The 26,075-nt window shown below is 40.6% G+C and overlaps 1 protein-coding gene across 1 annotated transcript in view; it reads left to right on the top strand.

Annotated features, from left to right (window-relative positions):
* The window catches only part of TECRL (trans-2,3-enoyl-CoA reductase like), a 62,602-nt gene that overhangs the window by 23,576 nt on the left and 12,951 nt on the right, over positions 1-26,075 (top strand). Inside the window, exons 3-5 of the mRNA XM_005148610.4 lie at positions 12,376-12,420; positions 13,615-13,718; positions 25,447-25,562. Coding sequence (XP_005148667.2) covers positions 12,376-12,420; positions 13,615-13,718; positions 25,447-25,562 — 265 coding nt within the window. The remainder of the gene's footprint in view (positions 1-12,375; positions 12,421-13,614; positions 13,719-25,446; positions 25,563-26,075) is intronic.

Genomic DNA, 26,075 nt, shown 5'->3' on the forward strand with positions numbered 1-26,075 from the left:
GTTTTTAAACAGCTTCTACATCAGTCTAAATGTGGGTATTACATTTTTTTGTCTGAAGGACAGTTAGACTTCCAACAGTAACTTGGTGTTCACGACCAGACTCATGTGGGTTTAATGTTTATTCAAGGAGCTCAAGACACTAAAAGCCCCAGCAGGTCTTCATGATTGTGAAAAGAATCTCATGTCCATTAAAAAGACTGATGCCTGTTGATTATGGCAGGGTCAAGATCATTTCAGGCCTTTAAATGTGCTTTGCATCTGTATCGGGATTTTCATAGGAGTCCCTGTGCTTTTGGACACCAAATTTGGGCAGATGGTTTTACAGAAGGATCCAATGGTTTCTCCTATGAGGAGCTGCATGAATTGGGTCTGCATTAAATGTCCCAGACACTTCTTGTGAAAGAAAGCAAACAGTCTCTAGATAACAGAAAGCAAGAGAATCTCCCATGCTAGAAAGAGAGAAGCTTACCTCCTTCTTGGAAAGCTCTGGGAGAGAAAAAAATGACAAGGCACATGGTGTCATCTCTGCTAGGTTAGAGAAGAGGCAGCAGCTTTAGCTGGTAAATTCAGACTTTCCACTAGGTCTTCTCTGCCTCATGGCTTCACTGGCTGTGCTTCTGAAGCCCCCAGCTTCCACAGGGCCAACAGGAGGTGTGACATAAAAAGTATCTGCAGTTCTGGGGGTAGGATCAGGTAAGCAGAACAAAAGCAAGGGAGGCTATTGAAACCTGAATGTGAAGGATGTCATTCTGTGATGATGACTTGTTTTGCATTTGTTTTCATACGTGTTCTCTCTCATATTTGTAGCCTGTTTGTTTATTTTTTTGGTTTGGCATGGGGAGAAAATAAACTCTAGGAACAATCAAAATTAGAAATCTTTCAAGCAAAACTTGGTATTTGCCACTGCTTCAAGTTAATAAAAGCAATGCATCAAAGACAAGAAGCTGAACAAATGATCCACAATAAAAATAATGTAGTAGAGGGGAATTCCACCTCTTTCTAAATTGTCTCCAAATTGCAGTGATATTGAATATATTTGCTGGAAATGATTCACCATAGAAATAATTGATATGTGAATTATAATGGATTTGCAGCTCATTCACAAGCTGTGCTCATGTAAAATGTGGGCTCATCTTGCCCACTGCCTGGCTCTCATTGCTGCTAGTGGATGTTGGGTACTTTAGTGCATCTACCTCTGTATTCCAGCTTGGTTATTTCCAGTCCCCCAAGCATGCTCCACCAACTGACATTAAATTGAAACTAATTCCTATGCCCAACAATGAGTCTCACAGTTTTCAATGAAGGACTAAACCACCTCATCTCCTCACTGGGGAAACAGGGACACAGCCATCTCTTGACCCCTCAAAAGACTATGGAAATAGAAGCTACTCAGTGTTTCACCTACTACCTTCCTTTTTTCATTATTTTGATCTCTTTTTTTGAATGTTTGAAAATAAGCAAACATACACAAATAGATGGGGTCCCTGAAAGTGCAGAAAGCTTAGCAGTATCTAGCTTAGAGATGATAAGAACTTCTCTGTAATTTGCTCATCTTTAGGAGAACAAGCTAGTTTTTCCTGGAGATAATCCCTGCATCCATTAGGTAAGAGCAGTGGCTGCTGCATTGCCATGTAGAAGGCTACCAACACAGAATCACAGAATCCCAAGGGTCGGAAGGGACCTCGAAAGATCATCTAGTCCAACCCCCCTGCAAGAGCAGGGTAACCTAGAGTACATCACACAGGAACTTGTCCAGGTGGGCCTTGAACATCTCCAACGTAGGAGACTCCACAACCCCCCTGGGCAACCTGTTCCAATGCTCTGTCAGTCTTACAGTAAAGAAGTTCTTCCTGATGTTAACATGGAATCTCCTATGCTCCAGTTTACATCTATTGCTCCTTGTCCTATCACTGGATATCACTGAAAAAAGCCTAGCTCCATCATCCTGACACCCACCCTTTACATATTTGTAAACACTGATGAGGGTTTAGTTTGGCCATTGCCAAGAACTGTCTTAATTTATACTCAGGTGACTGCATGGTGGCACCTTGGTTGAAGGAACATTTTTGATCTCTTAAAAAAGAAACAACAAAAACAAAACACTGAGGTTTTGAAGATCTGCCATAAAACTCCCAATTTCAAATCGAGTAAGTCTAAACAAGCACACTGGATTCACTACTTGCTAGATGCCTTGATATAAGGCAGGCTTTGCATGTGGCAATGTGTAGACACATTTCCTGTGTGATCGGAACAAGATTTACCACATAAAGGTGCAGGCATTGAAGCCCAGGGGAAAGGTGGCTGTTTCTGTATATACTTTGCTCCATTTTGGTTATAGATAAACTCTAATTATTTAGCATGCACCTTAGAAAGTCTTAACTTTTCCTTCATCTCTTTGGTTATTGCTTTTGTGATGACCTATATTGGATGCAGGTTTAAAGCTGCAATCTAGACACTATTCTCTTTCAATGCACATTTATATTCTGACTTGTTTTTTTGGGTAATATGGCTCATACTTTTGATTTCCTGTCAAAATGAATATAGGAGGTGCAATGTTTTCCAATCAAGATTTCCAGCTCAGAAAGCTAAGTCATGACTAGCATCAGTTAACAGGACTGAATTTTCTTCTTTAGGCAGGCAAACTTCATTTCCATAGCCTGGCAACCAGAAGTTACCAAAGCTTCTAAGTAAAGAAAGTTTGTAAGCTAAATTACTCCATAAATGTGGTTAGAAAGAAAACGTGGAGGCAGAAAAAGTAAAAAGACATCTGTACATGAAAAATCAGAGGCTGAAAAAGGACCAATAAGTCAGTCATGTAAAACAATACTAGTTGTTTTTTTTTCTGTGTTTAAAATATACAACCTCACATTTTCCATAAACAAGTCTGAATTCTGAAACAGAAGCCTTATTTCTACAGCAACAAAAACACTTGTGAAAACTTTCAGCCAATTCTGCTTGCAAATAAGAAGGCTAGCTCCAAAAATTTTTACTGAATTTTTGGCACTGAAGTAGAATAAAGAGAAGGTTATGCCAGTGGTTTATTTGCTTTGAACAATGCATATTGCTCTGGTTTAAGTACATACTAAAGGGAAGGCAGTATTTTTTTATATTCTGCTATTAGAGCACAAGATTTTGTTCACAAACAGTCTAGATGACTTGTGGCTTTAACATATACAGAGGAAAAGCAGTAGAGGTGTTCAAAGGCCATTAAGTGTTTGCTGTATGTAATGGGATGAAATCTCATCACTCAAGTATGAGAATGAGCATATTCACCTAGCACTATTGCCATAATCAAGTCCCACAGTGGTCATGACTGTGTAAGTGTGGAAAAGCAATTTTAAGCATTCTTTCTACATGGCTGCCTCTTGGTTGATGTGCAGACAGCCTGCCTGGGTTCATCTCCTACCGGGAGAGCTTTGGATGGTGTGTTCTGTGCTCTCCATGTGGGCTAGAGCATCGTTCACAGCATGCACAGGAGGTGAACTTGAATCAAACATGTTTGCTGTTTATTTAAGGAAAATGATTTGTCCTCTGTTGCAGAGCTGGCATGGGAAAAGCAGTTTCCCAAACACTGTGGCAGTGTTTCCGAGGCCCTGAAGCCTTTGCTCAACCTAAGTAACATGGTGGGATGAAAAATTAAACCAGCCCAAATAATTTCTCCCAGGAAGGACACAGGAACATGACTGAGATTCTGGCTTTCATGCTAATGTTTTATCTGCTGCCAAAGCAGGGCAGATCTGTGCTACCTTTTCTTCATTGCCTGTAGAGAAACTACAATTTAGCCCTGGTATTAGTGAAGATTAATTTTCAATGTGATAAATTTACCAATGAATCTATGAAAAGTTAATTTGCACTAAGGAAGAAATCATGTCAGTTCAAAGGTGTTAAGCTAACTGTTGATGGCATTGGTATGGCCATTAGATAGAAAATCCACACTGCTGTTGGGGTTAGTGAGGGAATGTATCCTGATTAGATTAGAGGCTAGAGAGAGTGCGATCCCCTGGACAGTCAAATACTGAAAGAAAATCATGCTTCATTAGCATGTTTTATTAGATAATTGACTAAAGAACACTTTTAATGAAACACAGCTAGAGCCTGGGGTAGGACTCTCCTCTGCCCAGTACACCTGTGGTGGAGGCACAAATGAGCTTATGAGCCATTTTTGCTGTGTCAGCTCTGATTGTTGGGGCGCCAGGTACTTTCTGATGCTGGAAACAGCAGAGCCCCAAGCCTACAGACAGTGCCGGGTATAACAGCGGCCTTGCCAGTTCTCTTCTCTGCCCCTCATGCTGCTACCTAAATGTGCTTAGCACTCGTGCTGAGCTAGTATCCAATCTAGAGTTGGGATACTGATTTCTGAAGTGAGGAGGCAATGACCTGTGTTATCAGTGTTCTGAAACACTGCCTTATCTGTAACACTGCAAGGCACAGCACTGTTTGTTCTCTCTGAACCTGGCACAGGCTGAACATGAGCTACAGTTTTGAAAGAAACATTTTAAAACAGGCCTTTATATCTTACTACTTGTGTTTTCTGGGACCACAAGGATAGTCAGATACTTGTGTTTAAATGTTCTGATTTGCTGCCTTTGAATCCCTTGTCTGAGTTAGCTACTGCCACACCAGTAGAGGTATTTGAACATTTAAAGGTTCAGGATAGAGAGCAACTGATTTCATAAACCACTAAACACTAAACTGCATTTTAAAAAATCCCATGATAGAATATGGAAAGGCAGATAAGAGAAGGAAGGATATTTTTAGTCCCTGGAACATATATTTAATTTGGCAAATGTATGCTCCTTAACATGCAGTTTCTCATGTTCTGCTCATTCTTTGTATGAAGGCTTCACTGACAGAGTTCATACTTAGGAAAAGAATCCACCTTGAATTCTCACAGCCCCCTCAACAATTATCTTTGTTACCCTTTCCAAACCTGTAGAGGCAGGAGAATCAAAGACAAAGATAACTTCCAGAATACAGATCCTCGTCTGGCATAAATTACACACCTCTCTCTTAATTGGGGTTGGCATTTCAGAGCCCAAACACAACTGTCTGCAAATACAAAGCAGACTGTGCTATTTTAGAGCATGGATCACAGGACACAGTCCTCCCTGGGAATCCCTGGTCAAAAGAATCCCTAAACCCATTACACAGAGTCCAGCTTCACTGACCAACCTGCCCACCACCCACCACCCCACTCCCCACAGTGACAATGCACTACTCTATGTGTCGCAAAGGCAGCAAAAGCAGCCTGAAGCCCACGCTGCAGGGAGCCAGGCCAGCTGCTGTGCCCTGCAGTGCCTGGTGCCCTCAGCACCTTCTCACCTTCTTGCACTGATTAAGGGCAGTCCCTTATGGGAATGATGCCTCAAGCTCGAGGCTTGTCAGAGTATCTGTTTACTTGTTTTTCTGTATTCTGCTCTGTGGCTGTTATTAATGAAATGAAAGGTGAGTCTCATTCCCTTTCCCTTCCCTTGCCCACGCACATTCATTTAAATGCAAATCCACATAGAAAGATCAAAATTAATTATACTTTCTGCAGCAGGCTACACAGAAAATTGAAATGCACACAGCTGAATTTTTCTTTTTCTCTCTCTTTTTTTTTTGAAGTAGAAAGAATAAACAATATAGCAAAAATAATAACATACAGATCTAAATGTTGTATTCTTGCTTGCTTTTAGTTTCTGATGCTTTTTGCTTGTCTGAATTTCCACAGTTGCTTTCAGTGTCAAGCTGTTTCAGAAGGCAAACTGAAAGCTTAATCTGCTAGTGACATAAATTGACCTCTAAATGACAAATAATATTCTGTTTACCACTAATAAAAATTGATCTTCATTAGGAAAAACTGCTGACTCTTAAGTAACTTTTCCATTATTGCTCAATCAGAATATAGCTGAAGTCTGAGATGTTTTCTTTATTTTTGGGGAAAAAAAAGGCTGGGGCAGGGGGGAGGGGTGTGTGTTCTGTTCCTCAAGTTGTTCAGGCATTTATAGAAGTTTTTTTTGCAGTGAAAATGCAATCAGATTAATTTGATTCATCTGAGATCTTCCCTGGAAACCTTACAAATTAAACAAATCAGAGAAAACAGAGGAAAAAAAGCTGACAAAGAAAAGGGATTTGTCCCTGGGTATGGAGCCATTAAAATCATCATCCATTTCAGTGCCCTGATGAGATTTTACTGAATATTGGATCTGCTCCTTTCGCTGACTGATAAAAACATGGATCTAGTTCAAGACTTTGCTACAGCTCTTTAAACACTCTGATATACCACATTATAGGTCCTTCTACAAAAAAAAGCAACAGCCCAGCTAAATGATCCTGGATCCAGCAAATACCTGCCTGTCCTGGTTTTAGCTGGGATAGAGTTATTTTTCTTCCCAGTAGCTGGTGCAGTGCTGGGTTTTGGGGTTTGGGTTTAGGGTGAGAACAATGCTGATAACATACAGATGTTTTAGCTTTTGCTAAGTAGTACTTACTCTGATCAAGCCCATTTCAGTCCCTCATGCTCTGCTAGTGAAGAGGGGCACGAGAAGCCAGGAGGAAGCAGAGACAGGACACCTGACCCAAAATAGCCAATGGGGTATTCCATACCACAGCACATCATGCCCTGTATATAAACTGGGGGGAGTTACCCAGAAGACACCGATCACTGCTCAGGTTGGGCTGGGTATCAGTCAGTGGGTGGAGAGTAATTGTATTGTGCATCACTTGGGTTTTCTGAATTCTCATTTATCTTTTCTTGTTGTTCCCTGTTATAAGTATAGTTATTGTTGATATTATTTCTATTATCACTATATTTTACTTAATTTCAAATTATTAAACTGTTCTCATCTCAACCTGTGGGTTTTACATTCTTCCAAATTCTTATCCTACCCTTATCTCTCCCGGAAAAGGGGGGGAAATGGAGTGAAATGAGAGAGGCTGCATGGTACTTAGTTGTCAGCCAGGCTTAAACCACGACACTTCCCAAGGCCAATCCTGTCCCCTAAAGGCTTAGTGAGAGCTGGAAGCAGCATACACTTTGTGGCCCTTGCAAGCACATCTGGGCTCAGGAGCTCAATATGGTGCCAGGCCAATACAGCTGGCTGGTAGCTAGAGTAGGCCTGGCTAGAGCTGATGTCTCAGCACTAGCCCTGAAAAAAAGAGACACAGGTGCTTGTGCTGGGTGATTTGTGGGTCAAAGCAACAAAACATCTTTAGGTGTGTGACCAAAAAGGGCCTTCTGAGTGCAACCTTGCTTGCCCTAGGCTTGCTGCTGCAATTCTTAAAGTGAGACAGCCGTTCAGATTGCAGTAGTCAGTAGCTGTCATTTATTACAGTGAAGGCAAAAATAGTAAGTAATAGCTTCAGATACTTGCTTTCTTGGTCTTATGGCCCAACTTAGTTTTACTGTGGTTCTTAGGTGTGTTTTGCTTACTGCCATCATGCTCAGGAATCACTCAAGTGGAATGACAGCACAATAAATCTCACAGCCTTTTCTTCCAAATAAAAGCAGAAAGCAACAGCTTCAAGTTGTTTCAGCATCCCACTTTTCCTGCTGTCAGCTCAGGATATGCAAACCTCAATCCAGCACAGGCTATAATTGTAAGCATGGCAATATCTCTATCCCCATTTTCTCAGAAGTTGTCCTGTCTAAAGACACCATCTCCACACATACTGGTACGTGAATCTTTCCTAGCAACCTCTTCTTATTGCTATACAGATATAAAAACTAACGTCTCATTAACACGAGGGAATGCATTTCAGCCATGCTCAGCTCACAGGACCAAATGCTGTGACATTTCTCAGCGAATGTGTAACATTTTGTGATCATATAAGGGATACTGGTGCTGCAGTGGTCCCCAGAACTGTCCATATTTCTGCAAATCTAAATTTTTAAACTAAAAAATAAAATAGTAAAGTTTAAAATTTAAGCTTGAAAACAACTTTAAACTTGCTACTGCTGATTGATTATAGTTATTTTGTTGTTCATATCATCCTATTCATACCACAGTGAGTATTGCTTGTAATTATTTAAGGCTGTTTGTCATTGCAGATGCATGGTTGCTGAAATACAATGAGAAGCAAACAATTTAACTGATAACAAAATTAGCTGATCATGGAAAGTCAGTCTGCTAATTACCACCAAATTGTGTCTGTCAACTCTGTTTTGCATTTCTTACACTCCTTACTCCCCAGAACAATAGCTTTTGCAGGGCCACATTCTAAGGAACACACTGAATTACCCAGTAAGAGATGCCATCATCATGTTATACCTTTGCTGTCATACATGTTCATGTAACTTCATAAATACATTGTGACAAATGTGCATTTGTGTAATTTACCACAGAACAAGCAATGTACTTAAGAATTTTTATCGAAGGCTCTTTCTGAATCTTAACAAAAATTAGACTGACCCCTTCAGTTTCATAACCATTGGAAAGTATCCGGTACTTAGATTCCTTATTTGTTAAATTTTCAAAACCTCTTGTGATATTTAAGTAGTGAAGCACACATGAAGCTCAGTTTGACTTCCATATGGATAGAAAGTACCTTTGGACACTTTCAAAACTGCATATGGGCTTTTAAAACTGTCCTCAGGTCCTGTGATTGACAGCCTGCTCATTTATGGAAATTCTAGTATAAATACAGTGAAAAAACAAACTGTGTGAGCAGTGGGAGCAGTAGAACTTGGTTTTCTGTGTATCTTTCCATAGCAGTATTGGCAGCTGGGCATGGTACTGATACTGTCATTGTAGCAAACATTTGTATGGTTATTTAATAGCACAGCATCTCTTTTTTATATCCAGTATCGACAGGTGATTTCATACTTATGTATAGTCAATTTAAAGCTGGCTATCAATTTTTATATATCCTGTCAGTTTGCTTATGTTTTAATTTTTGTTTTAAATAGTCGCAAGTATAACAAATGACCCATCCAAAATCAGATATTTTTCCTTATGTCCATTTTTAAAAAGAAATTATTAAAAGTGAACACTGAATCATTTTCCAAGAAAATACTCTCCTATGTTGAAAAATTGTGACACTTTAAAGGTATCAACATTAAAATGTTTCAACAGTTTTTAAGTAAAAGCATGGAGTTTTTCTACAAATTTGGAACAGATTTCCTACAGAGAAGATGGAATAAGGTAAAAGGTTTAAGACTTATCATGAATTGTTTACACTTCTTGACTAAATGAAGCCTGTACACATGGAATAAACATTGTCTGAACCATAACAGTATGAATCATAGAATTGTAGAACAGTTTGATTTGGAATGTATGTTCAAAGATCATCTAGTCTGCCCCCTTCCCCTGCCATGCGCAGGGACATCTTTCACTAGATCAGACTGCTAAGTGAAGATGTCAGTTAAAATCAAGGAGTTTGTGAGGAATGGGCAAAGCTTTCAGGTTCCTAAGTGCATGAAGTTGAGGGGTGACTGTATTAAAAGACCAAGACAAACATCAGGAGAAGGATAAGTTAGGAGGTTAGAAATAGTCAAACAGGAGATGGAAAACCAGGATATTTCAATATGCACAGCAAGGAAAGGATCTGAAGCTGTTCTACACAAACTCAGAAATCTAAGGAATGTGATGGAGGACCCACAGTATTGGCTAAACATCAGAGAATATAATATTGGCTAAATAGAGCTGTTGTTTGAACCAGTGTTTTATGGTCAAGTCTGTACCTGCTTTTTCAAGTGAAAGCTGGTTGGTGGTACAAGTGGGCTGAAATGTTATTTTTGCAGTCTTTTCCAAGTACATAGCCAAAAAACTATAGCCCTGCTTAAGGGAACAGAACAGCCCTGCTGATCACAAGGACTATACAGGGAGGTGATCTACTCAATACTATGTGACTGAGCTCTGATACACTATCACAATGTCAGAAAGTAAATACCAATACATGTCTGATCTTAGATACAACAAGATAAACTCAGTCAGCCACGCTCTTGGACTGACATTAATCTCTGCAGGAGACACCAATGGAAAGTGTTAATAAGAGTAAACTGGAAAGTAAACCATACTGAAAAAAAAAAAAAAAAATCTACAAAAGAGAAACCCTCCAGAGAAACCTTCCAGACTGGCAATGAGGGGAGCTTAGCCAGGTGTGGGAGTGCAGAGGAGCCTTGGAGTGTTGCACTCAACTGCATCTGTTCTCTATCTTTAGTGAGTACTTGTTTATCTGGGAGCATGCAGTCTCCACATGCACTTCTATACTCCTGCTGATGGCAGGTTAAGCTAATCTGCCAAATGATGCCTCTAGATATCCAAGAGAGCCATCAACCCCTTATTCTGACAAGTAGTAGCAAGAATTAATACAGGTGATAATTAGTTGCTTGGCTTCTTTTCACTATTAAAAGGAAGAAGAGCTCTTTTTCTATAGGAATGACATGAATGTGTGTTTGCCAGAGCCAGGCTGGATTGGAATGGCTTCCCACATTGTCAAACAGAAGTCCAGAGCTGTCCTAGTGTTCCCCATGGGAAACACTCAGTCACAGGAAGAAGGCAGAAAAATGCTGACAAGTGAGGCCACAGTCCCCTTGGCTGACTGCTATCAAGTGGTGAGCAGGCAAATCTTTGATGTTTAGGAGTGTGTGAGGTTTATGAAATGAGTCTCATCAGGCTGATGAGTCTCTGAGATCCAAGAAATAAAGTGCAATCACACTTCTCTCCAGAAAACAATATTGGTTTTCCCAGGAACCTAGACAGTTAAGGCTTAAGAAGAGCCTTGCTAACGTCTGCTGCTATAAAGACAAAATGGGAAACTTTCATGTTCAGACTAAACCCATGATATGTACAAAAAGAGATGTGTTTGGACTTTGTCCCCTACTCCATTTGCATATAATTTCCACTTGATGTTAGCTAGTGGCCCCCCACCAATAGTAAAAGCTGGGAAGGAATATCCCAAAAGCTAATTCCAGGTCCCTCCAGCAAAATACACGAAGGATAGTCTGGAAACCAGAGAGACACAGTGGTGTGATAATAAGGTCACTGCAGAGAAGCAGCAGCAAAAGCACAGTTCCATCTGTCTAAATCTTTAAGTATGCTTGAACATAATGGTGTACTGAGGCTAAAGGACTGGAAATGTGTGATGACGTGCTGAAACGCACAACCTCTGTTTGCCCTTGTGAAGATTATGAGCCATACCTAAAGGCACATTGCCACAGGATCAGGTAAATTGGCTTTTATTGAAACATACTGTAATATGGGGAGGGGAGAGCTGAGGAGAAGATTCCAATTTAACGCAAGTACATTGCATTTCAGGCACCCAAATAACTACTGATATCTGCTGTCCTGGAGCAAATCATATCTTCCTTGACAAGTCAGACAGCTGCTCTTTCTCTATCTTCCTTTTGTTATCTTTAATAGCCATGGATTGTTGTAATACCTGGAAAGAATAATGTTTGTGACTTACTTGATGGATATCTTGCCTTCTGCCATTAGCCCTGGTTCATGGGTTCATCTAATGCCTGTTCCTGCCTACCTACAAAACTCAGACCAAATGATTCTGAAATGAGAGTGTGCTGAGTGCCACTGCACAGTGGCTACGTTGCACATTGTATACTCCCTTTCCTTCCTACTCCTGTAGCTCCCTTTCCCCTCCAGCTGGCAGCTGATGGGGTCAACAATCTCTCCTCATCATCCAAAATACAGTAAAGGTAGAAGCAACATGTGGAGTTCATCTGCTCCAGGCTCCTGCTCAGAGCAGAGCCAGCTTTCAAGACCTGTAAGACTGCACAGGGTCTTCCCCAGCTGAAGCCTATTTCCAGGGAAGCAGATCCCACAGCCTTTTGGGCAAATGTTCCCATGTCTGATCACAGTCATTGTGCAGAATTTTTTTCCATTTGTTTGAGGTGCAGGAATACTGATATACAGGAATAGTAACAATTGTAAAGCAGGTCTAAAGAAAACTGTGGCTATATTTGACCAATTTCACTTGGACTTTGAATTAAAAAGACAAAGCAAATCTTTTCAGGCTATTGACTGTCCTAAGGTGTATCAAAGGAAATAAAGAAAATGCAGTAGAAATGGCTGGGGGTGGTGACAGTGCAACTGACACATTTATTACAGAGTTTTGGCAAACACACTAATAAATAGGATCCTCTTTACACTTCCCAATGATGCGCACACACACCCATTTGTGTGTGTGTGCTGATGGAGCATTCAGCATAGAGATTGGCCCTTCCAACACTCCCATGGGAAGAGGGGATTTCTGGTTCTGTATGTGTACTGTGCGCTCCTCCTAGCTCTCTTGAATTCTCCTTGTATAGCTGAGACTGAAAGAGAGGATTTATTTTAACCTTAAATTTGTAGCAATCACCTGAAAAGAATACTAATAGAAAGAGAAATTTAGATCCTCTACCATGAAATTAACCGCCATGCTTTGTGATTTTAACAGGTCCCCAGTGGTACCCTTCCCGCGTTGGCCTGCAACTGGAACGCAGTAAGTATTCATATGGTTGAATACAGCTACCTAATGCATTACTAATCCTCTGGCAAGTTTCTCCTCTTAACAATATCACTCTGTGTTATTAGGTGAACTGTTGGCACTTTTTCATTAATTGATATCAATGATTAACTTATTAACTTTCTCATTAATAATGGAATCTAATGGTTTTCATAACCACTAAGTAAAAATGCTTCAGGATACAGTATATGATCAAATAATGAAGACAAGGCAGTTTGAAAACCATTTACTCACTTCCCCCACTCACTGCATTATCCCTTTCAATACTTGCTCACAGCCTCATCAGAAGATGCAACAGGCATTGTTGTCAGTACACCAGCTCTTGGTGGACATGACAGTGGGAGATGAAGCTGCTACGGGCTGTGTGGCATCTGTTCTGTGGATGCAGCATTGCAGAGCCATAGAAAATGGTGGCTCAGCACCTGGTGAAAGTTAGCACCCTCGTGGACTTAAGCAGCCATCAAACATATGTTGAAAGGGAGACACAATACATAAAGTGGCTGTTGGGGTTTCCCAATATCCAGCTTACTGGCTCTATTAAAAAAAATTGCCATTTTATGTCTCTGTGTGCACATTCTGGATCCATCAGAACTGGAAGCAGATGCCTGAGAATACTGTGAAAAGCAATGTACTGCTCAGATTTATACATCTGGTCTGCTGAGGTCAGGCTGCTTACAAAAGATATCATGGACTGTGGGCCTTTGCTCAAGAAATTGTACTCATCATTATGGTGCCACTTATCATAAAATAGCTTGAGAATGAAGATGCTTCAGGAAAAGATACCAGTGAGAGAAACACCACATAACACTGACTTTCTCACTAGTCCTGCAAGACAGAACAAAAAGTGCTCTAAGAAGTTGTCTGTGTGATTCCATGGCATGTTTCTAATGGTCTAGATTAACAGAGATAGCACCATAACAATTGCTATGCATTACTGCCCAACATCATGTCAGCCTAATCTTGTTGTTCTTTTTAAATGAGAACAGAATAACTCCAATAGAAATGTTATAAATTGCTGACCTGGAGAATAAGTACCAAGTTACCAAAATAAATCAGAATACAAGCTGGGCATACACCTTCACCATTACAAGGCAGCCTATGTGTAATGTTCGGCCTCTGAGAGAATGCCTGGTGCTCTTTCCATCTTCTCTTTCCCTTTTGTCATTACAGATGGGCCCTATTTGAAGGATTGTATTAGCATTCAAAGCCTTGCTGTTTCCTCCATCATTACACTGTATTTTACAGACCTGGGTCAGCAGGTCGGTTGGACCACAGTAAGTATGTACTTGTAGCAATCAACATGGTACGTCTTAATGTATAGTGTGTTTTAGCATCAAATTACTCCAGCTTCCTCAGTCTGCCCTTTCCTATGCCAAATGGTGCAATTACTTTATCAGTAGTCAAACCAGAATTAAATAGACAGTGAGCCAAGTTATGAGTGTGCTAACTCTGACATCCATTTAATTAGAAGGTGGACATAACAATATTGCATCAGGGGAAAAAAAATTAATAACCTAAAACCAGTTTTAGCTTATCTAGGGTTTATATGTCTGTGCAGGACCTGTACCCAAATACATTAATGTGGTGCAAGGCTCCTCAGCTTTGAAGTGGAAATACACTAAAAACAAAAAATGGATTTCTGGTAACCCTGTTACTAATGCAGGAAAATTATTGAACAGGAATGTCTTACCCTTTGATCACCTGAAGAATAGTTTTGAGAGAGTGGTGAGGCCAAGGATTCCAGGCAGAAGATGCCCAGCCAGGCTCAGGAGTCACAGGAATTTTGAATCTCCGTGTAAAACAAAATCATTTGCTATGGGCAGCCATGACTGTCTGTTTAGTTCTGCTCTCAGTTGGACTTCAGTTATTTTACTGTTAAGCAGGTGTTGGAAGGTCAGGCTGGTGGGAGAGAGGCAACATTTTCCACTCAAATAAGGTTGGGGGGAACTCTAACTTTACAGACTCATCTGTGCAAGAAGGAAATGAAAGATTCAGTTCTTTCACAGCCCAACAGCAGAAGAGTTTGAAAGGACAGTGAAGGAATGGGAGATAAAGAAACCTTTCCAACATCCATGTATTGGGTAATGAGATTCCCAATTTCTGCAGTGAGAAACATGAGTAAGACATAACTACAGGTTCTGTAAGACATTAAAGCCATTCATAGCATTGGAAAACAAACCATTAATTGTTTGCAACTCCTTTAGTTCCTTGCAAGTGAGTTTCTGCTAACTGCTGTCATGGCTGTAGGACAAATGATTAGATTCATCCCTCAGACAGCCCACAGATCCCACCCTGCTCACATGGGGGTACAACAAGCCCACTGCCCTTCCTTAGCTGTGTCTGTAGGGGTAGAGCTTGTGAGTGTCAGGTCTTTAAGCAGTTTGCAAATTATATTACTGGTTCTTCTCTCCAGTAAGTCACAATGAGCTAGAAAACATAACTGTAAGATGCTAAGAAGGACATGCTCCTTTTTACAGCTCCTTTTCTGTTAAACAGTACACTCAAGGTGGGTGTTACTGCTAGCACTGCCCTTGACTTTGGCAAAAGTCAGCTTCTGAATCAGCACTGTGAGGTCATATATCCATCTTACCTCCTCAAGCTCAAGTGCTGGGAAGTAGATAGCCCTTAGCATCACAAACTTGGCAAGTTTTAGCCCCTGTGAACAAGTCCATGACCTATATATATCCTTCCTGGTTCTAACGACAGGATCAAAATCCCCAGGTAGTGACAAGCAGTATATTTCAGTGGAGTTAGAGCTGTTCACACTGTGACCTTCTCATTTCAGTAGAGGTCTGAGATTTTACCCCAGTGATCCCCATACTGATTAATGCTAGCTGGGGCCTTGTTTCCCCCCCCAGCCCATCTCCCCACCTTTTAACCATGGAATTTGCTTGCAAAGCAAAACTGCGAGTAGTACAGCCTCCTGTTTTCTACAATTAAGCAATCTGCAAGAATGTTATTTATTTTCTCCTTTCCTTGTGGCTTATGTAGCCTAAGACAATAACATAACTAAAGCTTAATATCCCATTACAAATAGTGCAGTTATGACTAGGTTGCCTAGTCATTTTTTTTATGATTTGATCTGTGTGTACAGAAAGTTAACTTCATGAGTTTCTGAATATTTATCTTATACCATTCTGTTCTGTATTCAAAATTGTCTCCATTCTCAGCGGCAGAAATCTTCTTCCTAGCCACATCATTTAAAAAGTCAAGAGATTTTTATGATAGCTAGTCTATAGTAATAAAGTTCACAGAACATTGTATTCTAACAATAGCAATTAAGAATGCATTTGTACACAGGACGTATAGTTTTACTCTCATTTTTACTGTGCTTAGAGCTCCCATTTTTCCATTTCCCTTGATGCTTTATCAGATTTATGCACATGGTGAAGGATGCTTCTGAATTAAAGGGTTGACATTTAAATAAGTGAGGCACAGAATAAAAATAGTCTTATCTCATCAGCAAAATGATAGCTGAGGCACAAAGGGCCACATTCAGACCTGAACTCCAAAAATAGGCACATAGAAAGACATGGCAATATGTCAGTGCTCCAGAGGTTGATGCACTAGGCACGATCTGTCTAGGAGAAAACTAAGCATAGAGGCGGGTCTTATAGGGCTTTGTCAACTCACTGGAGATCACACTTGAGAACAAGAACACTAAGGCCTCTGAGATTGGTTGACCAGATTTCAGGTCTAGAGGCTGGGATGCTCTGAGAGGGGAGGAGGAGAAACTAGGGTGAGGGATTTATAGTTCTGCTTCACTGGAGCAATCACTTGTCAGTCTCTTGTCAATAAGGCCCTTTCCTGGGGTAATGTGGGTAGAAATCTGACCTCACCTGTCTCTTGTAGAAGAAAGGACACCCACATTTCCAAAAGGAAATTCAGGGACAAAACAGAATCATTTGCTTAGTATCATGGATTTGTTAGAACTTTCTCTCTATTCTGTCTTCTCTAAAACAAATATTACTGGAAACACATAATTTACTTTTTGCACAAGACTTACCTGTTACTTTACCCTACCTGGAGGGAATAGTTGAGGTTTACTGAATGATGCTGCAGATATACTAATGAAAGCTGAGCTTATAGATCATTTCTATATAACTTTTGTAAAGATTGTACCCCCAGGAGTGTTTGAATTTCCCACCACTGGAGTCATGGGTTTTACCTTTAATCTCTGTCCAATTTTGGGCCTAAGCATGTTTGACAGAAACATCTTCTTTTCACATATTGCAACCTAGCATATGACTTTGTGAAAACATGGCTGGCATTTTACTGCTAAGAATACATACTGCTGCTGTAGTCCAAAGAAAAAAAATTCCTCCTGATCAAATTCAGATTTCTACTAAAGCTTTCCTCATTTGAGCAGCGATTGCAGTTTCTGACTTATCAGTTTCTGTTGTCTACTCGCTACCCAGGCAGGCTACCAGAAGGATCGAAATAGAACTAAGACAACAACATGAAACTGTGAAAAACATATTTTATCGCCAAGTCTGTGAATTTCATAAGATTAATTCTGAAACAGTACTTCAGTAAATATTTTTTGTGACTATGATTTAAAATTAGAGATCACTTAAACACTTTTGACTCCTGAGAGCCTTAAAATACTTAGGCTGGCAGCAGAACTGCTCCATTTCAAAGCTTCTGCTCGATTTAGAAATGTAGAGACTAATATTTATTTAAACCCAAGAACATCTTTGAAATCTGAAAATCCATGCTTTCACTAATTAGTCTGTTCCCTTCTGGATGGCAAAGCAAAATTATCATAGAATCATAGAATGGTTTGGGTTGGAAAGGACCTTAAGATCATCTAGTTCCAACCCCGCTGCCATGGGCAGGGACACCTACCACTAAACCATATCACCCAAGGCTCTGTCCAACCTGGCCTTGATCACTGCCAAGGATGGAGCATTCACAGCTTCCTTGGGCAACCCCTTCCAGTGCCTCACCACCCTTATAGTAAAGAACTTCTTCCTTATATCTAACTTAAACTTCCCCTGTTTCAGTATAAACCCATTGCTCTTTGTCCTGTTGCTACTTTCCCTGATGAAGAGTCCCTCTCTGGCATCCTTGTAGGTCCCATTCATATACCGAGTTAGACATTGTGGAAAACGAACAAGCCAAGAGATCTGTGTTTGAAGCTTTGCAGCTACGTGTAAGAGGTGTACACAGTGGGCAAGTGCATGCTGTATTGAGTAATTAGGTGCACCTCTTCTCTTGGGGGACGGCAGAGTTTGGGTCAACATGGTTCTCCCTTCCCATCTTACTGGTGTGCAAGTACCAGTTTTCTTCTGTCCTGTGGGTGTGAGTGGGTGGTGAATAGGGAAGGAACAAATTTTCTCTAACTGTGGCTGGCAGAGCTCACTCGACTGGTCCTGCAAATGTGGAACAATTCCATGAAGTCAGAGGGATGAGTATGATATGAAGCAATTAATGAGTATTGATGGGTTTGAAAAAGAGGCAGCCAAACTGCTGTGGATTGATTTTCTCCATCTTCTCTATCCTGAGGGCAGCTTTGAGCTTTCCATGGGGAACAACTTGAGATGTTTCCCATAATTTGGGAAGGGAAAAAGAGACTTCAGTAACCTGTTCAATAGGATGTAGAAGTACAGACAATTATAATAGAAGAAAAAAGACAGGATCTGAGGAATTTGAAGGAGAGGAAGAGCTGGGAGTCCCAGAAACTACTGGACCAGTGTGAAGAAGATAATGTAAGAAAACTCATAAGGTCATTGCTTTGGAAGGAATTTGATGTCAAGGTAAGAGAGAAAGCAGAGGATCTGTGGGATGCATCAGTGGAAAATGTCACTGAATGTATTTCTCAGTGGCTATATATCAAAGCTTGCATTCAAACACAGCTACCTATGGGAAAGGATCCTACAAATTGAGTACCTCTTTCAGGGAATTGTGGGTACATGAAAAACTTAACGGCAGTGCCAAATAAACAGAATGTGTGATTCTGTGTATATCTGTCACTAGTTAAAGAACAATAAAGTGTCAGAGAGAGAGAAATCCCCAAGTGGCTTTTCATTGCTGAAACTTTTGGATCAATAGGTAATTTGATCATAGAAGGTGATCTCCAGGAAAAAAAGAAGTCACTGTTTCCTCTACACACCTTTCCCAACTACAATTAATTGTAACGCAAAGTACCTCCATTTTATAGTTAACAACTTATACTTGGCAGGGGTTTCTTCTTCTTGAACGCACAGTGTTTCTCTGCCTTGGTACAGCTGGCCAAGTCTTGAGCTGATGCCAGTCAAATGCAGTGAACTTTCAAAGCATTATAACCTTCCACAGAGGCAAGCTACACACACAAGATGGGTCTAACTATATATTTGATTAATACTTTTTAACTTTCAGAGTTATCAGGACACAGCAGTTTGCATTTGCCTGTTTTCTTGCCATGGTTTTACTTGTTTGTGTCTTTCCTTGAGCCACATGTACTTTGGCTCTTTGTTACTGCCCAGTGGCAGCATGAAGTCAACTGATAAGGGAAGAGAACTGTGAAACTGCCCAGCTGGCAATTGGGATTCCTCAGACGCTGTTTCTGATAAGGCACACAGTGTTGCAATAATTTCTCTTGGTCTCAGCAACAAATGCCACTAGCTATGATGGACCATGCCAATGTGTCATCTTTTCCAGCGCCAAAGGGATTTAAAGAGCTACCAGGAAAATTGATTCTGAAGGGTGAATGCTTTAGTTGTTGAACACAGTACAGGCTGGAGAACCCATGCATGTGTGTTTATAGTAATACCCTTGAGTTTTTACCAATTCAACTACAAAAAGAAGATAGAGGGAATTCAGTAAGCATAAACAGAAAAAGCTATTTCCTTCAGTTACACACAACTTCATGCTTAAACCCTTCCTGTTACTTAAGAAGCAGAGCTACTTGATGTAAGCTGCTTTTAAGTGTAGACCCTTTCCTATTTGTATTTGGAGTAATTACAGAGGTCGACTATTTGTTCACCTACACAAATTTGAGAAGTTTTAGTCCCTCTAGAATGTATAAGCCCGTCAAAATTATTTTGTATGGGAAATTTTTGCCCAATCCCATACTGGGGGTGAGGAGAGCACAAAGACGAGAATGAGCCAGTGTTTGGGAGACTGAACCAGAGACTGAACCAGTGCTTGAGATGACCAGGTACCCCTTTGTTATTCTTTGCATAGCTTGTCTGTTGACCTTGACAAGTCACTGAATTTCTCTGTATTTCAGTTTCCAGATGTGCATCATGAAAATAATAGTATTTTACTCTTTGCAAATTGCTTTGAGGCTTCTAGATGAAAGGCAATGTGGAAGAGCTGCTTGAGGTTATTAATAATTGCCAGGTGTCAAAAAGAACTATCTCATTTAGGTATCTACATAGCAGATGATAAATATACATTTTAAAATGATACACATTATGTGACAGATTTCAAAATGCTGTCAAAGCTCTGTAGAGATTTGGCAGCAAATCTGAACTCACATTGGTGTTTGGTTACAAACAGAACTTGAGTGCTTTGCATACATTACATGTATAATATGCGTGTGTAAGAGAAGAGCATTAATTAATTTGCAGTAGTTTTCCATTTGAGTAAGAAACATGAAAACACTTGTGCTCCCAGGGAAGAATCTTGACCAGAGTATGAAGTGGTCTGACCTCAAACCAGTGGTTTCAGACAACTCAGTCTTAGGAGAAGAGACAAGAAGAAGGAAGCTGGGATTTCACCTCCCTTTCCCCAGAGGGAGCACAGGCCTGGATCAGGGACAAACAGCATCCCTCACTGTTCACTCACCACCTCCTGAAGCTGGCCTGAGTCAGCTGCAATTTTCCTATAAAATCTTATAGCAAATCTATCCCTATTTCTGGTATTTGCAGTAAATATTGAGCTGCAGCCTGAAATACTCTATGATAAGGGAAGTTTCAGGTGCCCCTGCTTGCACTATTTAAGTTTTTAGAATGGGTTAGCCAGTTCCATGAGAACTGGAACAAAAATCATTGGAATATTTAAGCAGCCCTTAAGATTTGTACTATCTGATGCAAAAGAGCTGCTGCTGTTGCAGTATTTTGCAAACATGAAAATACAAAGTTTAAAGAGGTGAAGATTTAAGAGAATGCTAAAATGATGCCATTATCATATCCAGGTAACTATATGGGCTTTAATGAGGTAGCAAGGCATAAGAAGTAGAGATTATTCCAGAAATTAATAACGTTCCTTAATGATCATTAGCTAAGAGCACTTAGGGCTGGGATTGTAAAGGGAGTCTATGGTAGTTAGATGCAATGTTGAATATGATTTGGAGACTTGAGGGTGTTCAACTGCCTGTTTCTCTTGGGTTTCTCAGAAATCCCAGCTGTGCTGCATACACTCACACATAGTAATTGCCTGTCTGATATCAGTAATGCTGCTCTTTATGCAGTGCCTACTGTCTCAGTCTGACCCTGGCTCAGACCTGAAACTGGTGCCTTTCTTTCACATTTACCGGAGAAACTGAGCTCTGTCTGATAGATAATTTATATACTGCAGTTGTTTTTCCAGAGTTACCCAGGACACACTCATGCTATTTTGTATCTCTCACTGTGCTGAAAGCTTCAGGCAATGACCAAAAGTCATTGTCCTGGCTGCAGGTATCATCCTCATACCATGCCCTCTGCTTCCCCTGCATGAACCCAGACATCCTGTTGGCAGTGGAATAGAAAACATCACAACCAGCACCGATGAACTGAGAAAGTGACCCTACATGGTATGGAAAGAGCTGCAGGAGGGGATGAGTATGGAAAAGACTGTATGGCCTTTCCTCAGCTCTGCTCTGCAGCTTGTCATAAATGAGATAATGTGAGATTATGCCAAAAGGCAACATGATACAAGATAGGGTATGTTGTGTGGTATTACTGAAAAGGTATGTTGTAAACATTACAGAGAGTAATTAGCTGATGCCCTTATGTGAAGACTGCTAATCCATGGACCATTCATTTGTAAAGATTCTGTTGGACTCCTTTACAGGCTCCCTCCATTCCACCCCCTCTGTTTATAGCTTCTTTTTGTCCTTTTCTGCCTTTTTCCAAGCAGTACACACAGTACTATTAACTCACATCAAAACCCCTTCTGTTCCCTGTAGCAGACCTGTTGGGATGGTCCCAGGCACTATGTCAGCCAGAAAATTCACCTCACATTCCCTTAAATAATTTTAGAGAGCTCCTTTCACCTCTGCTGCATTCACATCTCCCTAAATATATCCCCTGCCTCATAAGGTCTGGAATTGTAATTCCTGACCTTGGGGTTACTCAGTTCAGCAAGGTGTTACTGGCGTGATCATCTTAACAGAGAACTTAGAATCACAGAATGGTTTGGGTTGGAAGGGATCTTAAAGCTCATTTATTTCCAACCACCTGCCATGAACAGGCATGCCATCCACTAGAATAGGTTGCTCAAAGCCCCATTGAACCTGGCCTTGAACACAGATAATAGAAGCATGTAGAGTCTGGCTTATGAAAGATTAGATGCCTTGCTGGTTTGTGAGTTAATTATCCCTTCATTGTTTTTCCATTTGTCTCATCACCTCTTGAATGATGAAGACCCCTCCTTAGCTCTCTTGACATATTACATGGCCTGTTTTACTGTATAGGTAGTAGGGGTTTACAGTTTAGGTATCACTGAATCAGTTCCCCAAGGACCTGATAACTGAAACAGTTAAAGAAGCTTGAGTTTACAGCCCTTGAATGAGCTCATGCCTGGCAGAGGTTTGATTCAAGAACAGCACTTTATGCCACTAAGAAAAAGAGGTATATAGCATACATAATGCCAGACACCGGAGAGAAGAGAAAAAAGATAAAAGAACTGGACATCACACAAGTTATAAAACAGAGTGTACAGATGTGGAAAAAAAATGGACAATCTTCTATTTTCTTTCTTCAGAGAGTAATGTTGAGCTCAGTAGTTAAATTCTGTAGAGCTATGTACACTGTAATAGAGATGTAAAGCTCCTTCAGGAAAAGATCTTTGCTTTCGCTATGGACTACCATATTTGCCTGTACCAAATACATCAAAATAATCTAGGCAGACCCACAAGATGATTAAGAAAAAGTATTTTTTTCTAAATACTACATTAATTTTACATTTCTACAGAAGAAAAATACTGTTTTAAATGAACACTTTTTTTTTCTTTAAAAATGATATTTCTTTTGTCCACAAACTACAATATGTTATTATTTTCAGGGTTTTCTTTAATCTTTTTTATAATTTTTTTCAAGATATGTTAGCAGGAACTATTATCTTAGTAATTTTGGAGGGGTTTTTGGCATCTGTAAAAGTGATATAATGAACTGATCCTCAACACATCTAGTAACTCCCCAAGCCCAGCAATTAGTCAGCTATAGAATGAGTATGAAGGTACTAGGTAGATTTAATTGCATATATTCATTAAGAATCAATGGTAAAAGAATGGTGCTTGCCTTTGTTTCTCAGCAGTTTGAACTGATAGTAATTTTGTGTTAATTTAAGAGTACTTTCCCTTCCACCTGCTTGAACTCCTGGGATTTTTAGCAGAATTTCTCTGCCTACCCTACTGGAACTCACTTTTCATTTCTGATGAATTTAAAATCAGTGAGCCGGAGAAGGAGAGCAGAGATTGCAGCATGGGAGATGCAACAGAGGGAAACAGACTGAAACTCACCCAAAATGTGAAGAAAAACCTCAAAAACTCAAAATCCAAAGAAAAACACTATAACAACCTGAATTTCATCCTGTAAACCAGAATGCTACTGGATCTTAACTGTGTTCCAGCAGTGTGATGCAGTTATGACAAAGGCAAACACAGTTCTGTGCCAGACAGTCATCTGCCAGACAATATCTACTTTGATTGCAAATCTCACAGCTGACCCTGGGCTGCCTGCCTCCACACGGCTGATAAACACTTTGTGTTGGATGCGACTGACACACAGATAAGACAGGACCTCATCCCCAGCCTGTAAAGCACCCTGAGCATGCTGATGCTGCTCACTTCCAGAAACCCCAGCTCAAGAGCTGGTGTTGGTGCTCTTAGCTGCTTCTCTGAATCACTGTGATGGGAGGCTCAGCATCCCACTTCCTACATCAAAAACACCTCCTCCTCCAGTCACAAGTATTGAGGTACCACAAGGCTGTTAACCTTGGCTGTTAAAAACAGAATGTATTTTTTTACTGAATCCTGAAGCTGTCCTTCTCTTACAGCATCTGAAATCAGCCAGGGAGCAAGGGGGAACACTTGATGCAGTGACAAGTAACCACAGTTTGGTGCTAAGTCCTGCCAAACTTTTCCTGGCAGCTTTGCAATATGCTCATTCCAAACAGATGATAAAAGCTGGCAGTTACAGGTGTATTCTGTGGTGTAAGTAACAGCTGACAGGAAAAGCAACACTGAAGAAAGCAGTTTACTCCAAAACTCTTACACTGTCCTGTCCACACCATACTATCTGCATCTCTGTATTCTATGCCACCATTGTCTATACTTAGTGTATCCCATTTTCATAGGGGTGGTTGTCTCTTACCAGTGATTGCAGAGTGCCTAACACAGTGGGCTCTCAGTTAGGAACAGACCCATACAACTGCTATTAGGACAAAACTCTCGTAAGCCCTTGACTGTGATGTGTTCCACAACAATGTGGGCTCTTAGAAACTCTTTGATTAAATGTTTCCATACACACAAACCCCCACATTTGGGATCAAACAGAGCACAGAAATCATGGTGCCACATGGAAAAAAAGAGAATTTTACATTTCCCTGATAGAGAGCACTTAACAACAATACTTTTGGAGACAGTCCTGATATGAAAGGCTGAAATTTCAAAAAAGTTTCCTCTGTAATATAGGCAAAAATGGTACTGGGGGCCCCAAATGAAGGAAATCTAATTGCAGAATATTTCTTCAGGTAAACCTTTCTGTTTGAAAGCTCTTCTGAAGAGTGATTAGAAGAATAGCCTATTGGGATTCAGACTGCCTGCCAACTACTGCTTTTAAGAAATGTAGTCTAAATTTGCTGTTGCTTCTTTAAGCCACAGGTATTTATCCATTACGATTCCATAGCAGTGCAAATAGCCACCTTAAAGCCAAATGGCCCATTAGTTATGACTCTCTACCCCTTAAGCAATACTATGCGCTTGAGTTACGATTTGCCAGTTGCTGGTCTTTGTAAATATGTAGGACTACACCATTTCCTTTTTATTGTGAGATTCATTCCAGTGGGGAAAGATGATCAAATCCAGGCCTCATATTGCTCTAACCATGTTCTACTTCTTCCAGCTGTTTGCAGCTTAGGAGTGTGCCCTGACAAAAGGCAATACAGGCTGCACCAAATCAAAGCCAGAATGTAAAACTGAGAGTGGCTAATTGGCAGCACTATAACTCTACCTTCTGTCCGTGCCCCCACTTGTCCTCTTGGCTCTCTATGGCTAGCAGGGGTGACAATGTGGAGATGAAACTATTTCTTTGTCTTTTACAGCATAACTTACTTGCTGAGCCTGCCCACCACAGGATTATTCTTCTGTATAGGGATTAGTTCCACTCAGCCACTGAAGAACAGGCTCAAAGGGCCATACGCCAGGCAGGCAGGTCCTGCTCCTACACCAGCCACCAAATTTTAAGCAATGAACCCTCCCTTCCAGGTGACTCTGCTAGCAACCAGGATTCAAAGCTATGCTTGTGTTTGTCATGCTTGGCTGGGTTTTATCTGATGTAACATTTAATTGCAAAAAACACTGGTGGAAAGCAAGCTGCCTTCAGCTTTCAGACCACAATTTTCAGTGTTATTTAGATTCCTAATAGGCATCTGATGGCACAGCCAAAAATATAAAGAGGAGATAACAGTGATTGTGACCACCTTCCAGGAAGCACTCCTGACTGGGTTAATGTTCTGCACAGAAATCTCTTTTTAATTTTCTAGATACATGCAAAGGACAAGTAGGTGTTGCAGATAAGGGTATTCTTTTTCTCATGCCTTTATTAGTACAATTCCCTACTCTGATACATCTATTTTCTTTTTGATTTCTAGTTTTTTCTAACAGAATACACTGGGCCTCTTCTAATATATCTGTTCTTTTACATTCGCCTCTCAACTATCTATGATCATGTGGAAACTAAGAAGAACTTTCGGCACCCAGTGGTTCAGTAAGTGACTCTTGTGTGAAATACTTTCCTGGAGGATAAGGAGCCAAAGGGATGGAGACTGCATTTCCAGGGCTGAGAAGGTTACAGAGGCTCTGAGGCTGCATGCATGGTCTTAGAGGCAGTGGGAGTTTCAGACTGTTTTTATCAATAGCCATTTGTTATCCTAGCAGCACTCAAAAGCCTGACCAAAAACAGGATCCCAGTTGCAATGGTCACTGCACCTGGTCACAATGGAAGGTGTAGTATTTTCCCCAAGTAGTCTGCACTCTAGACTCACAGCATGAATAGAAGGTGAAATAAAAACCACAGCAGATAATCATCCAAAGTCACACTTGACAGGGAAGAGAGGACAAGACTTCAGGTGTCCTACTCCTAGTATCCTTAGAGCACATTCCCGTTCATAAGATGAGTAGCATCAGCATCCAGCACAGAAGATAATTACCTCCACATTAGCTCTCACCTAGGCACAACAAGGAGGAATTCTGAGAGATCTACATGACATAAGTCAGGACA

This window comes from Melopsittacus undulatus, chromosome 7 (assembly GCF_012275295.1).
Source record: "Melopsittacus undulatus isolate bMelUnd1 chromosome 7, bMelUnd1.mat.Z, whole genome shotgun sequence".
Classification (NCBI taxonomy): Eukaryota; Metazoa; Chordata; class Aves; order Psittaciformes; family Psittaculidae; genus Melopsittacus; species Melopsittacus undulatus.